Source organism: Coturnix japonica, chromosome 10 (assembly GCF_001577835.2).
Source record: "Coturnix japonica isolate 7356 chromosome 10, Coturnix japonica 2.1, whole genome shotgun sequence".
Lineage (NCBI taxonomy): Eukaryota > Metazoa > Chordata > Aves > Galliformes > Phasianidae > Coturnix > Coturnix japonica.
The window spans coordinates 6,901,756-6,915,172 of record NC_029525.1 but is presented as its reverse complement, the minus strand read 5'-3'; the positions used below and the strand labels follow the sequence as shown (position 1 = coordinate 6,915,172).

At 37.3% G+C, this 13,417-nt stretch overlaps 1 protein-coding gene across 7 annotated transcripts in view; it reads right to left on the bottom strand.

Annotated features, from left to right (window-relative positions):
* LOC107318723 (cell cycle progression protein 1) overlaps positions 1–13,417 on the bottom strand; it is a 30,323-nt gene that overhangs the window by 4,217 nt on the left and 12,689 nt on the right. For 2 of the 7 annotated variants that reach the window (XM_015872890.2, XM_015872892.2), the window contains exons 2-10: positions 12,703–12,774; positions 9,628–9,742; positions 9,139–9,218; positions 8,756–8,963; positions 7,706–7,801; positions 4,623–4,877; positions 3,825–3,836; positions 2,906–3,006; positions 629–2,034 (exon numbers count right to left, since the gene is read on the bottom strand). In XM_015872890.2, the coding sequence (XP_015728376.1) occupies positions 629–2,034; positions 2,906–3,006; positions 3,825–3,836; positions 4,623–4,877; positions 7,706–7,801; positions 8,756–8,963; positions 9,139–9,218; positions 9,628–9,742; positions 12,703–12,774 (2,345 nt within the window). Of the gene's footprint in view, positions 1–628; positions 2,035–2,905; positions 3,007–3,824; positions 3,837–4,622; positions 4,878–7,705; positions 7,802–8,755; positions 8,964–9,138; positions 9,219–9,622; positions 9,743–12,702; positions 12,775–13,417 lie in introns of those variants that run through there. The other 5 variants (XM_032446916.1, XM_015872894.2, XM_032446915.1 and 2 more) reach the window with 4 other exon arrangements.

Below are 13,417 nucleotides of genomic sequence, written 5' to 3'. Positions count from 1 at the left end.
AACAGGAAAGCAATGTAGGAAACAACACAAGCCAAGGACAGCAAGTCAGCAAGTCCATAACATTTTAGTACAGTTCAGATCATGAGTCTGCCATTTAAGCAGTCCCACTCTGTGGTAAAGACTAACTCAGTCCCGTACTAACCTATGTGGGTAGGTACACTCCTGAAAAGGCAGCAGGGAAGATACCTGCCAGAACAGGGCTTTGAGGCTGCTCAAATATATCCAAATTACTTCTCCTTTAGGCAAGGACATTTGGAAAGCCACAGTTAATACTTTTTTTGTGAGACTGCCTGTCTGAGGGAATAAAAAGCTATCAAAGTTGTTCAGTCTAAAGTAATCCTGCTTGCAGCTTTCTAAAAGGCTCAGTGGAAAAACTAGACTGTAGTGCATGCTGTAGAACTGTGACATGTAGGACCTTCAATATTTATTTTTTCCAGCAGAAGAGAATGTTAGCTTGGGAGGTACAAGAAGCACAATCCATTTCTACTGAGTCTCTTATATAATTACCTATGTATGGCTATAAACACAGGCATCTGTGTATAGAGTACCATCTGTTAGAACAAGGACACTAGTTGTCTTTAAAAAACGACTTCATTTTGTTAACGGTTCAGGAAACATGGAAACAAACCTGGGTCCATACTGGGGTGAATTATCATACTGAAAGTAGTATCTGTAGATGTACTTGTCCAAATCATCAAAAACCTTCTCATTCTTATTTTGGTATTCCTTCATATCTTCCAGGTAATCCTTGACATCATTCACAAAATCAGTGAACAGCATCTGGTCATGTATAAAAAACCCATTGTGAAAAAACTTATTGATGAAATTTTCCAGTTCTCTCCAATGACGGAAGTTATGTACAACTTGTTGCAAATACTTCCTCATTAGCCGATTAAATTCATCCACTCCGATAGGATCTGAAACTCTGTTAAACAGACTAACAAATTCTTGATTAGCACATTCAAAAATACCAGAACAGCCTTTTAGGTCAAACTGATTTTTTCTACTACACAGAGGATCATTGAGACATTTCGGTGAATCTGTATCTTTTTCAAATGCTGTAAACTGATGTTTTCTTCCATCTCTGAAATCTTTTTGCACGTTAGGCCTCCTGTATTGCGTCTGCTTCAGATTCTCATAAGAGTTATGGTCTCGGTAAAAAGTTCGAGCTTTCTTGTTTGCCTCATATTTTCTTTCATTTGGCTTCTTCTCCTTCTCATCCAGGATGGTTCTTGTGGTATCTTTGAAATGTCTGAACGTGGACTTGACAGAATCGGAGAATTTTTTCAGCTTTTCTTTCACTGCTTCTTTAGCCTGTTTGATCTTTTCTTTATGGTGCCTGACAAACTCTTTTGCGGAATTTTTCATAACATCAAAAGTTTCTTTAACTGAGCCAAAAAACGATTCTTTGGATTTCCTTTTAGGTTTACTTTGCCCTTTAGCACCTCTCTTTTGTCCCTTTTCATTCATTTCTTGTTTTTCATTTTGATCTTTTGCTTCAACATACAACTTCTCCCATAAGTCAGAGCGCTGCTGCTCAAAGTTTAGCTTTTTTTCTAGTTCTACCAGTCTTCCTCGCAGAGTTTCTATTTCTTGGTTTTCTCTTAATGTGTCATCGTCATTAACACTGTCAGGTGTTTGACGAGAACTCAGCTGTTCTAGTTCTTTTTTCAGAGCTTCTGTAATATGACGTTCTTTGTCCAGTTCTCTCCTTAACATCTGTGCTTCTGCAAAGAGCGTTTCCTTTTGCCTACGAAAATTATGATTTCTTTGCTTTTCCTCCTCCAAATGTTCCCTTAGTTTCTGATTTTCCATGACAATAGACTCAGTACTAGTACCTTTGTCTTCTAAGTTTCTTATTTGTTGTCTTAGCTTCCTTAGTTCTTCTTGAAGTGAGACCAAAGCTTTTTCTTCCTTCTCTAGAGATTCTCTTAAGTGCTGATTTTCTGCAGCGAGACTTTTTTTCTGTGATTCAAAGGATTTCTTCTCCACTTCAGTAGAGGTCAAACATGTGGCAAGATCTCCCTTGAGTGACTAGAGCAAACAGGGAGAAAACAAGACAAAAATAACAATCAGAATTGTTATAATTTTAGCTAGCAAAATAAAAGACCAAGGTAGATTCAACAGTTTGCTTGTCATTTTGGATGAAATGACATGTTGCAACATGATGCAAAAAATAGAGCTAGCTTATTTATCTCGAGGATAGAAATACAAACACTCTCTTGGCAACAAAGACCATGTGAGAAGCTCCCACTTCCAACCAGAGGTCATCACCCCTTGCTTTCACTGATTTAAATAGCTGAAGGGAAGTAAACTGGCAACTTGAATTGATTCATCTTAAAAAGAACTTAGAACATGTGCATGATGTTTATGTTCAGCAATCTGGGTTCACAGGTTACAAAAACAAATCCATTACTATTTGCAATCATTAGTAAGTGTATTAAGCAACAGGGGCACAAATTCTTAAAGTCATCTCAAATCAAATCAACTTTGTTGCTGAAAGAACACATGTAACTATATCCTAACACAAGAGAATAACTTTCAGTCTCTTGCTACCCATGACAAACTTGGGAACTAAACATCTTGTACCGTGTAAATACTGCTATCAGCAACGTCAAACCTACAGTAGGTTTTTACCAGCACAGTTCTACTTCAGCTGTCTTTATTAACCACAGCCTAGCACTGTGTCATAGAGAAGGGGACAAAAGAGACCATGTATACGGCCAGATAACTCCCATGCTACTATTAAGACTGAATAAATAAAAACCAATATGCTTTAACGCTTAACAGTAACAACACATATGTAATGCACTTCTATGATAAATTCACTTTACACACTTCTTGTAAAATACACACACATCAACAGAATGACAATTCTATGACTGCCAGCCAAACTCACACCTACCCCCACTTTATCTCCTTGTTCTTGTTGGCACTGGTAAAGGTCATCTTTCAATTCACGTGTCTTTGCTACCAGCTGCTGACGTTTCTGGATCTGTATTGTACCTACAGAGATATTTGGTTTTTTAATAGTCTCTCTCACAGCAGTTAGAGGAACATATGAAGCTAAACATCATCTTCATTTTCTCTGCAAATTCAGAAGCATTCTTGATTTCTGCACCGTACTTAGCAGTAAGAATTAAAAACCTTGTTTAAAGCTGAAAAGGTATTCTCACAGCTAAAATCAAATTTCTGCATATAGACTCTGTTTCTTGTAATAATAAGCATTTTTGCAAACAGACCCCAAGCATTTTTTTCAGATAGACTGTCTGATTGATGAGAACAGAGGAAGGAATTTGAAGAAGATTACACGGGAAAAAAAACAACAAAAATCATTTAGAAGTAAAGGTTTGGTAAGCGAGCAAGTCAAACTGAATTCTTTAGTATGTATATAACCCTTAGGATTTTTGCTAAATATACGTCTCATTCATACACTTTCCAATTCTTTTAAGGGGTGGTATTTATCATTGACTCCAATTTAAATGCAGTAAAATAATGAAGGGAAGTGAAACCAAGTCATCACAGCAAAGCAATACCAGAGATCATTTAGCCACTCTGTTATTCTCTGCTTCTAGTATGCTAATACATACCAGTCAGTATTTCCACCAGCTACTACTGGTTTAATAGTTGCAGCAAAAAGACTTACATGACTAGATTAGTCAATTCTATAATACTGCACACACTAGTAATCCCTAAGATTTGATCATCATTTTTATAACAGTACACATACGTATGCACGAGTATGTAAGCATACATGCACACAATGTAATAAGTAAATCTAAGTACAAGCACAGGACCCACAACATATCACTTGTGGCTCTTACCTTCAGGTTTACCTAAGAACAGAAGAAAAACAAAAAACAAGAAAACCTGTGTCAAGTGAAAATTCGTAGGTCTTTCAATGTAAATGTCAAAACTTAGACTAACAATTAGTCAAAATCAAACCCACTTAAAGTCATTTTCAGTCTCAAACTGAATCAAGACTCTTCTTAATACTGCACTTTTCATACAACCCTACTCATGAAAAATAACTTAAGAAATAATCATCCTTGTTGTTGTTGTTGTTTTATTGCTCAACATATGTCTTACATGATCAGGATTTAGATCAGTAAGAGTTCTGTTAAATGCATCGCTCCACATAACGTTCAACTTCAGGTGATGTACTAAACACAGAAAAACTGCCACTATCCGGGATTCCCTGAACCACTCTGGAACGGCCACTCTGGAAAGGCAACAACTCGCTTTTCTCCATCAGAGAGAAAAATATGGCTCCTGTGCTCCTGTAAAAACATGCTTTGCTTTTACTTTTACCAGATGAGTACAAATGAGACAAAAGTCTTAAGCAATTCTCCAAAACCAGTGGGAATGACAGCCATTACCACAGATGCATTTTGAAAGAAAAGATGTGAAAAACAAAGCTCTCAAACTGTATTCTGAGAAAAACAAGAAAGATCTATCTGGAAGAGCAAACCATTTATTTTAAACTTTAAATGTAGTTATATTTAACACACTTACATTGCTTCTTAGTTTTAGGTTCAGATTTTTAGCAGAGTCAAAATGAAACGGTATTTGTTTCATATGTAAGCTGCTGGTTCCATGTACTTTGTTTCCCAAACACTCACCATAGAAGTGTCCAAAGCCCATGCTGATTGCAATCACCAAAGCCAGAATGATGCATCTATTAAGGCCACTACTGAACTGTCGCTTGTGTTGTTGCTCTTGGGGAGGTTCAGGCTCTGGATCAACAGGTGACACACTCTCAGACTCAGAGCAAGAGATCAGCCTCCTCTTTGCACGGCGTCTTCGTACTGTAGGGCTGGACTGAGTGCTGGTTTCATCACTACTTGATTCATCATTGCTAGCCTGAGATGGAAAAACTGAAAAACAACACAGAACAGACTTTAAAACACAGTAATTGTTGCTTTGAAAATAATTTAAGTACAAAAATCCATCATACTTTTGCAAAAAGTACTGGGCATCTATCTCAGAAGATGTTAATAAAACTAAGTAAAAATTCTCAGTGTGATAATGTATGCTGCATGTTATGTAAGGAATTCTTGATATCCAAAGTTTAAAATTAATTTTTTAAAATGACAAGATAGAGACTCAAGACAGCATCTACAAAAACTGCCTGACACTTCCCCATACCTTCTAATTCACGCACTAAAAAGGATATCTTTCAGATGATGCTACCTCTTAAAATACCTACATATATTCCCTCTGCAAGTCTTGGTAAAGTAAAAGGGATAAGGATTCAGATTTCCTTCTCTTGCAGATACTGAGACTCATCTATTGAATAGTAAAAGAGTTACAGCTGCTAAAATAAAGCCACAGGCATTGTTCTATTATATTCTCTCTGTGATCTACCTACAGCTGCAGACAAAATTCCACTGAAGTTCAATTAGTGCAGGTATCATGATACCCAAATACAGTTCCACGTTGCAAATTCATTTCAATCTCTTTTTTTGATTACTTTTAATATCTCCCACATGCTACCTGCTAACACTTTACCCACCTTTCAGAAAAACAAAAAAATCAACCCACCATTTTCAACCAATCCCATGCAGGAAAAGAACCACATGGGTGCTCCTGTTTGTCCCTGCTTGACATCATGGATCCAGAACACTTTCTGCCTGACCAATGCTTTAGAATAAAGGACTGACCAAGGTTTGAAATAAGAACCAATTATAACCTTGAAAGTTATCTTCCAGAGGGTTTTTTTGTATAGTGATATTTATGATACCATTTGTATGTGCATGGCCAAAAAGCCATGTACTCTAACTGGAATAGCAACAACAGAGCTGTAATTGCTTGTAGCTGTTCATGGTACAAACACTTACTGCATGTACTGTAAATAAATTGATAGAGGTCAGTATATAAGCAATGATTATTTAATCTCTCTTGACTGAAAGTGTATGCTTCAAGTGTAAGGCAAATATAAAGGGGAAGCAGTGGCAGGATGAACAAGTGGTTCTGTGCTCATGTACCTAGCTCATATGCCTGGAATAGATTCAGTGCGATCAGTGAAGCCTCCAGCACATGACAAAGTGCTCCTGCTGGGACATTGCTCAATTTGATGCCTGCAGTTACACAATGCTAAGACCCCTTCTAGAAATACAGCTGTTCATTCCCCCTTAATACACATCATCAGATTTAGATATATAAATGCAGAGTTACTGTCCTGGAACATTTCACAACTGAAAACCATTTTGTCAAGCAAAGCCATGCATACATCACTGGAGTGACAAGAACACCAAGCGATGCCAGCAGTGATCTATAAAAAGCAATACCAATAAAGATTTGTCACTAAAAAAATAATCCAACCTCACAGAAGCGATGGCAGCTATTTCACAAAAGACAACCAATTAGTGCGTGGAATACACGTCTGATTTCTGACTCCACAGACAAGCAACGTGTTAGATAATGAAAGAGAATTCATCCTCTAACTAGAAAACACATTTTAGTTGATTAGTCAAACCGAACAGACCAAGTAGAAGTTGCGATAGTTTAACATGCAGATTCTTAATGTATAGAACTTGTCAGAAAAAACAATAACTTTACAATAACTTTTCTAGCAGATGCTCACTTCCCCAATCCTGGACAACAAAGAAAACCACTCAGAAACCGGTCAGGAAAGAGGCTGGTGGTTGTTGTAGGGACTGGGAATTGGTTTAGTTTGTTTTACGAGAACGCAGAGGTCAGACATCCTAAAGGATTATCCAGACACTCAGTAAGACAGGTGTTATTGTTGCTTATTGGAGGGTGGGAGGTGTTGAGCTGTCAACTGGCAAGTTGTTGATAATACTGCCTTACAGCTGCTCTAAGAACTCTGTATAAAGCTGTACTCTAAAATTAACAGGATAGAAAAGTATAGAGGAAACAAACAATGTTCACAGTAGCAGTCCAAAATTCTTGCTACTGCTACTATTTTAGAGGGTCAGATCTATGTGAGAAATCAAACAGTATCCCAGTGAGGGTTAAGGTGATTTTCTTTGACATTTCCATACAGATGTGACCTTTCCTAGAAGTAACTTAATTCAGCATATCAGCACTTCTGCTGATTAGTTTGCTTCATTTGTGAAGCTGTTTGCACAGTTAGGACAGCCTTAATCTCCATGGGAATGGTTTGTAAATGCAAGCAGAGCAGCTCATCTTCATAAGGATGTTTTAGTATCTCCATTCAGAAAATCTGAAGCTCTTCCTTTTCAAAAAAAAAAAAACAAAACAAAACACCAGAAAACAACAAGTGGACAGCAAGTGCTTCTACTGGTGGAAAGTAGGAAATCCAAATGCCAAAGGTTTAGCAGTTACATTTAAAACAAATGCTAAAGGACTCCTGACATCTTCTGTAATGTTTGGTCAATTAAGCACAGAGTGCCAAAAACCGTGTTGAAATCAACAGAAGGAAGGAATTCTTGTCAGTCACACAGATTTTGAATCCAACAAGTATCATTCCTCAAACGTATCACAAAGTTCACCATTTCCATTCCAAGTTTACACATAATTTGTCATTTTTTTTCAAGAGAAAATGAAACAAAACAGAATGACAGCTTAACCAAACTTCAGCAAAGACTGGCTTTCAGCATCTGTTTGGAATATCACTACTATAAGATCAAGTCAGATTGGTAGTGATAATTTGAAGAACACTCCATGCAAGCCATAAGCAATCAGCTTTACACAAGCTGATCAAATTTAATCACACCACCTTGGAAAGGAAGACTGCGAGACACATGCTCTTTCACCTCATTGCCCCATCCCCTTACATAATCAGGAATCTTCCTCAGCTCCTCCAGCCAACTGACTTTTGTGTACAAAATCAGGAAAGAAAAAAAAACAAAAACATTTTTAGAACTCAATCCTAAAGGAGAAAATAAAACCAAGCTAAACCTTAAATCAAAAGCAACATCATCTAGAAGACCTAAAGGTGAGTTTTGTTACTCATCATCATTTGTCACAATTAGAGGATAAGGTGTTGATTTCCACTATCAATGGCCACTACAAAATACATGAACATGTGAACATGTTTAATACTGCTTGAGATATGATGGTATTTTAACTAAAATCATTCTCTTGAAATAAACTTAATTTAAAATATTAAAAAAAAAAAACAAACAGTAACACAAAGCAGTTACAAAGAATAAATACAAAGCAAAAAATACAAGTAAGCAGCCCAACAGAATTATAAAGGAGAAGGAAAAGAGAACAGTAACATAACAGTGAGCTTTCTGCTTAAGGTTTGATTTTATTTCTAAATTGGCCAAATAATCATATCCTTCCTCCTGCACATTGTGAGCTGCAGTGTTGTTAAATACTTGGAATACCCTAATATATACACATATACACACGTGTTTTTAATATGAGTAGAAGGTAAGCAAAAGATATTCGTAGTTCAGCTACTATGAGTCCTTGTTGTGACCCCAAAAGTCATTCTATTCCAATAGCCATCAATCTATTGCCAGCTCCTCAAAAGCAAAAAAAAAAAAAGAAAAAAGGAAAAAGAAAACTATGTCAATGGCCAAAAGAGAACCTATAATTATTCCAGGAGCAAAACAACAGAATGTTAGAAAATTACTTCCTATTTAATATAGCCAATACTTCACTGAATAGAATGGACAAAAATCTTAGGACAAGTAGTCTCAGAGATGGCAAATATTTAGATACGCACTCATCAAAACTTATATTTCCCTTCTCCATACAAAGAACATTTCCTAAGCTGAGATTTTTGCAGAACTGCTCAATAACTCATTGCTCTTACCAGTTTCTGGTTGGGAAAATGCATACTGACTGCTAGAGGAGGAGCCCATGTTAAAATCCTCTGAACTGGGAGCTTCTTCACCATCCGCTGGAGCTTCCTCTTGACTTGGAGTTTCTTCTCCTTTTGGAGCTTCAAGTGTAACAATATCAGAATCATCACTAATTGTTCCAATACAGGAACTATCATCGTGGACTTTTTCTTTACTTTCCTAAGGAAAAGACAATGTAAAAATTATTAAAATACATAGAACGTAGATTAATTTGAAAAAATAGCAAGAGTTCCTAATGCACTTAAAAAAAGACAACAACAAAAAAAGTATACTTTCAAAACACATTTTTGTATTATGAGGTAGAGCTCACAAAATAAAATAACACATAAATTACCTCTGGAACTGTCTGAGTATCCTCGAAAGCAGGGAGAGCATCATCTACCACTGGTATCTCTCCATCAGTGCTATTCTGTGCTACAGAAAGAAAATAGGAGAACAAAATGTAGGAGTAAAACCAGGAGCTCAACCAATTCTCCTCATTCCCATGTGCTATATTAGATTACATTAAGTCTGTGTGTGATCACCTAACAATATTAACATTAATTATTAAATCAATTAACAAACTATAAGAGATGATAGAGCAATTTCTCAGCTACAAATCAACAGTACTGCTATAAACTTACAATTCAACAAGTGCATACTACTCCATAACATCTGAAATATTAACAAAGCAATTACTGATTACACTCAATTGTAAAGAAGAATTCATACAGCTGATTACTGAACATTTGTTCAGTCTATATAGAGTATATAAAGTCTAATCTTGTGCCAGCACTCCCACAGATACTTGCATTTTTTATGATTTCTGCTTTCAGTATCTTACCTTGCAATTCAATTGGTTGCTCTACTTCCTGCAGAGAAACATACTCTTCAGTAACAAACTCGTGGCTATCATTTGAGCTTCCATTTTCTGAATTCACTGTCTCTATGTCGGAACCCTGGAGTTAAAGAGTTTAAATGAAAGTAACTGACAAAAATACCCCAGTAAAAGTAGACTATTAGGAAAGGAAACAAATGTCAGTGTAATACTCAGAATGACTGTAATTCTAAAAGGGCCAAATATGACAATTCTTAAGAAAAGAAAAACGTGTAACCCAGACATCAATTACACTAAGTATTTTACATTGGTAATTATTTTCTACCAGCTTTATTAGATTCATTTACTAAATAGAATTCAGAAAAACAGAGAACGCTGCCAATTAAGTTGAATCTAATTCTGGCACACGTCCATGTGTAGTATGCAAACAGACACCCCAAGAATGGGCCTTCCGGAGTACCAGCATGAACTAATAACAAGCGCTGCAGGGAAAAAAAAAACACACATACAACTCCACTCCACCTCGACTATTTTTAGCAAACCTGAATGGCTGCTCTACTAATACATCCCCACACCACGAAAACAAGCATCTGTAAATTGGATTGCTGTCTTAAATCCAGAAAGGAGCCTGAGTTATTTGTCAGCTGCCAGTCACCAGCAACCTGCGAGCAGAGCAGGAGCTGAAGATAAGCAGTGCTCAGAGTCTGCATGGCTCTGTAGTCCAGTAATATGTCTGACAACTCACAATACTCAAACTTCACAAATTTTGTTTAAAGGAACAGGTGGGACACAAACTTATTAGAAAACTATGAGCATGAAAAACCCAACTAAAAAACACTAAGTCATCCTGATCCATAAATAACTTGAGCTGTTTTTGTAAACAGAGCTAGTTATTTTTGCAACAGCAGGTGTGAAATTACAGTAGTAGCAACACTTCCAGATCAGTTTCCCTACATGCCTCATTTCAGAGCTTAAGCAAACATGTATGCTTTTGTTTTTATGAAGAGACTGTACTTTGGGTAGATCTGATACTCAACAAGTGTCCTCACACAGTCTACAATCATACTCCCACGTTATCTTCCTCTTTAAGAAGCTTCACAAGTTAACTGAGTAGTTTGCCCAACAGCCTGGACTGTTTCCCTTGCCTACAGAAGCATCATAATTTAAACCTCGATTGTTTTGCAGAAACACGTCACTCAATTTGAAGTAATTTACTAAAATCTGAAGGAAATCTCGGGAAAGAAAATACAAGATTCTTTGTTCCAGGTTCCAGTTGTCTGTGGTTGCTTATTTTTAAATGGATAAATAAAAATCTGTTCTGCTTTGTCTACGCTAATTCCCGCCTTGCTATAACCTTGTACTACATTAATTTACTTAGACCATGTAATTCATTTTCAGCAAAATAACCATCCCAAGTATGAAAACAACGCACACAACTCACAGCTGAGTAACCCAGCTGTTGCGGCCCAGCTTCTAAACCCTTTCATCTTCATTACAGCTCTGTGAAGCTCCACAGTCAATGCGCTTCTGTATTCTACTTGGTCTTGCAGACTGGAGCAAATGAGTTTTCAGTCTTTCCTTTGGTGACAGGATTCCCAACCTGACATCCACCCCCCAGAACAAGGAAAAGAAGTTTAAGCCATCTCTCAAATAGTTGAGAGTACTGCAGCAAACAACAAAAACAAAACCACATCCTAACATCCAAAAGCCATAAACTACACCTGTTTGCTACTACTGCTTCTGAAACAGAACTAAGCCATCAAAACTTGAGCAACAACACAAGGTTATAATGATTTGCCTTTCAAATTACCTTGATTTTCATTATAATCTTCAAATATGAGGAAGCATTCAATCAATATTCATGATCTTTTCCCATTACTTCCTATTTTCCTCCTGAAAATGTACTATCTCAAGTACGTCTCTTGAAACTGCTTTTGTGCAGACAATGAGAAGATACAGCCGGCCATTCTGTGCTGCTCTGTGTTGAGGCAACTCATTTAAACTGGGGATTCTGGCTGAATAACTTGGTTTACAGGACAAGGTTAAGTAATAAAAACTGTAAAAATCTTAAGCGCATTGATCAACCAAGATCAGAGAAGGTAAAATTTTCAGGACTAAAGGAGGGAAGTATAGTGGAGATGCAGACAGACATAGAATTGCTAAGAATTTCTGAATGAAATTCTTGCCCTGCCTTCCTCACTGCTCCAGGAAAGGATAAAACATTCCACTTTTCAAACTCAAAGGCACCTGAGGCAGCTGGTGAAGACGTCTCTGCAGTCCATGCAGCCAGTGGAGTCAAGACAACAAATCATTTGATCAAATACAAAAGCCTCCGTTAGGATCAGAATTACTGATCTCTTAACTCCACTGACTGCACTGACTTAATCTATGCAATGCAAAAGCAGAAATGAAGATCAGATTCAGACACCTTAGCAACAACGAGTCCCACCTCAACTGACTTTTAATTCCTTCACTTCTTTTTGTCTAAAGCTTTATCCTGCTATGAACTTGTTTACTTTTTAAGAAAGTCATTGTCCTTTAGACAGTTAGCCAAACATCACGAGGGAGGAAACACAAACATTCGTGTTAATCCAGCACTGCCCAGACCTAACAGTGATATCACAAGCAGCTGTGCCCCAACACCTGACCACAGCACAAGGCAAATCCAGCATTTCGTTCCAAGTGAGACTGTGCCTGATAAATGGAGCTAAAGCAGAGACCGAGAGATGGGCAGAAACTCAGCCTGCCATACAACACTTCATAGAGCTCCACACATTAACTGAATAAGTTTTAAAAGACAAGTATTTTACACCAAGAACCACTCCTGCCTTGCACACACAGCCTGCCAGCTCTTCTCATCTGCTGCTGCACAATCCACAGTCCCACCTTCCTCACACAGCACCTAGAATGCTTTTGTGCATGGCCTTACGGAAGGCACTTTCCTATCTCTAAATCTCTCTTCCACATCCTCTGCAGATATAAAAGGTCCACACAAAACAAAAACTACCAAACAACAACAATAACTTGCTCCATATAATTAGTCTCAAACTGATGGAACTTTGCTAATTAGAGATCAGGTACCTCGTGATTGATGACAGTCCAGCCACAGGAGGAATCGCTGTCACTGTAATTTTCAGACATTTTCAAAGCACACTGCAAGTAAAAGTAGATGATTTTAATATGCAAGGTAAATAATTTCACTGTTCTCTTGCTGAATAAATAAATAAACAGAAGGGGGAAATAAAAAAAAAGAATCCAGTTCACGTCATCACACTATACTACACATTAAGTCCTATATTGTTATTCTTGAACTGAGAGGAAAAAAGAAGAATACAATTTAGACAAATATATATATATATTATTCTATACATATTACCTATTATTTTTCTGTGCTTGTAATATGGCTTTTCCTGATTCATACCCATCTCAGCCAGCCAAAGTCTCCTAGGCGAGCAAACAGCCACACACACACAGCACCAGCCAATATATCAATAGTTACACTTAAAACGTGTTTGCTTGAAGCATCCTTGCTTAAAGGCACACTTCAAAAGGTGATGTCACCTCTGTCTGCTACAGGCAGAGGAACTAGAATTTACTGCTCAGTAAAACTGGCCATAACAGTACTACTGTGGGGAAAAAAAACAAAAGCATCCCAAAGGCAGCACAGGAAGCCTATCACATGATAGGATGTGCTACAGTAAAGTAGCAGAGGAAATTGCATTTCAATACTGCTTCTATGAAACCTCACTTATATTGCCGACGGAGAACTCTGAGAATTTGATGCATCTGCTTTATT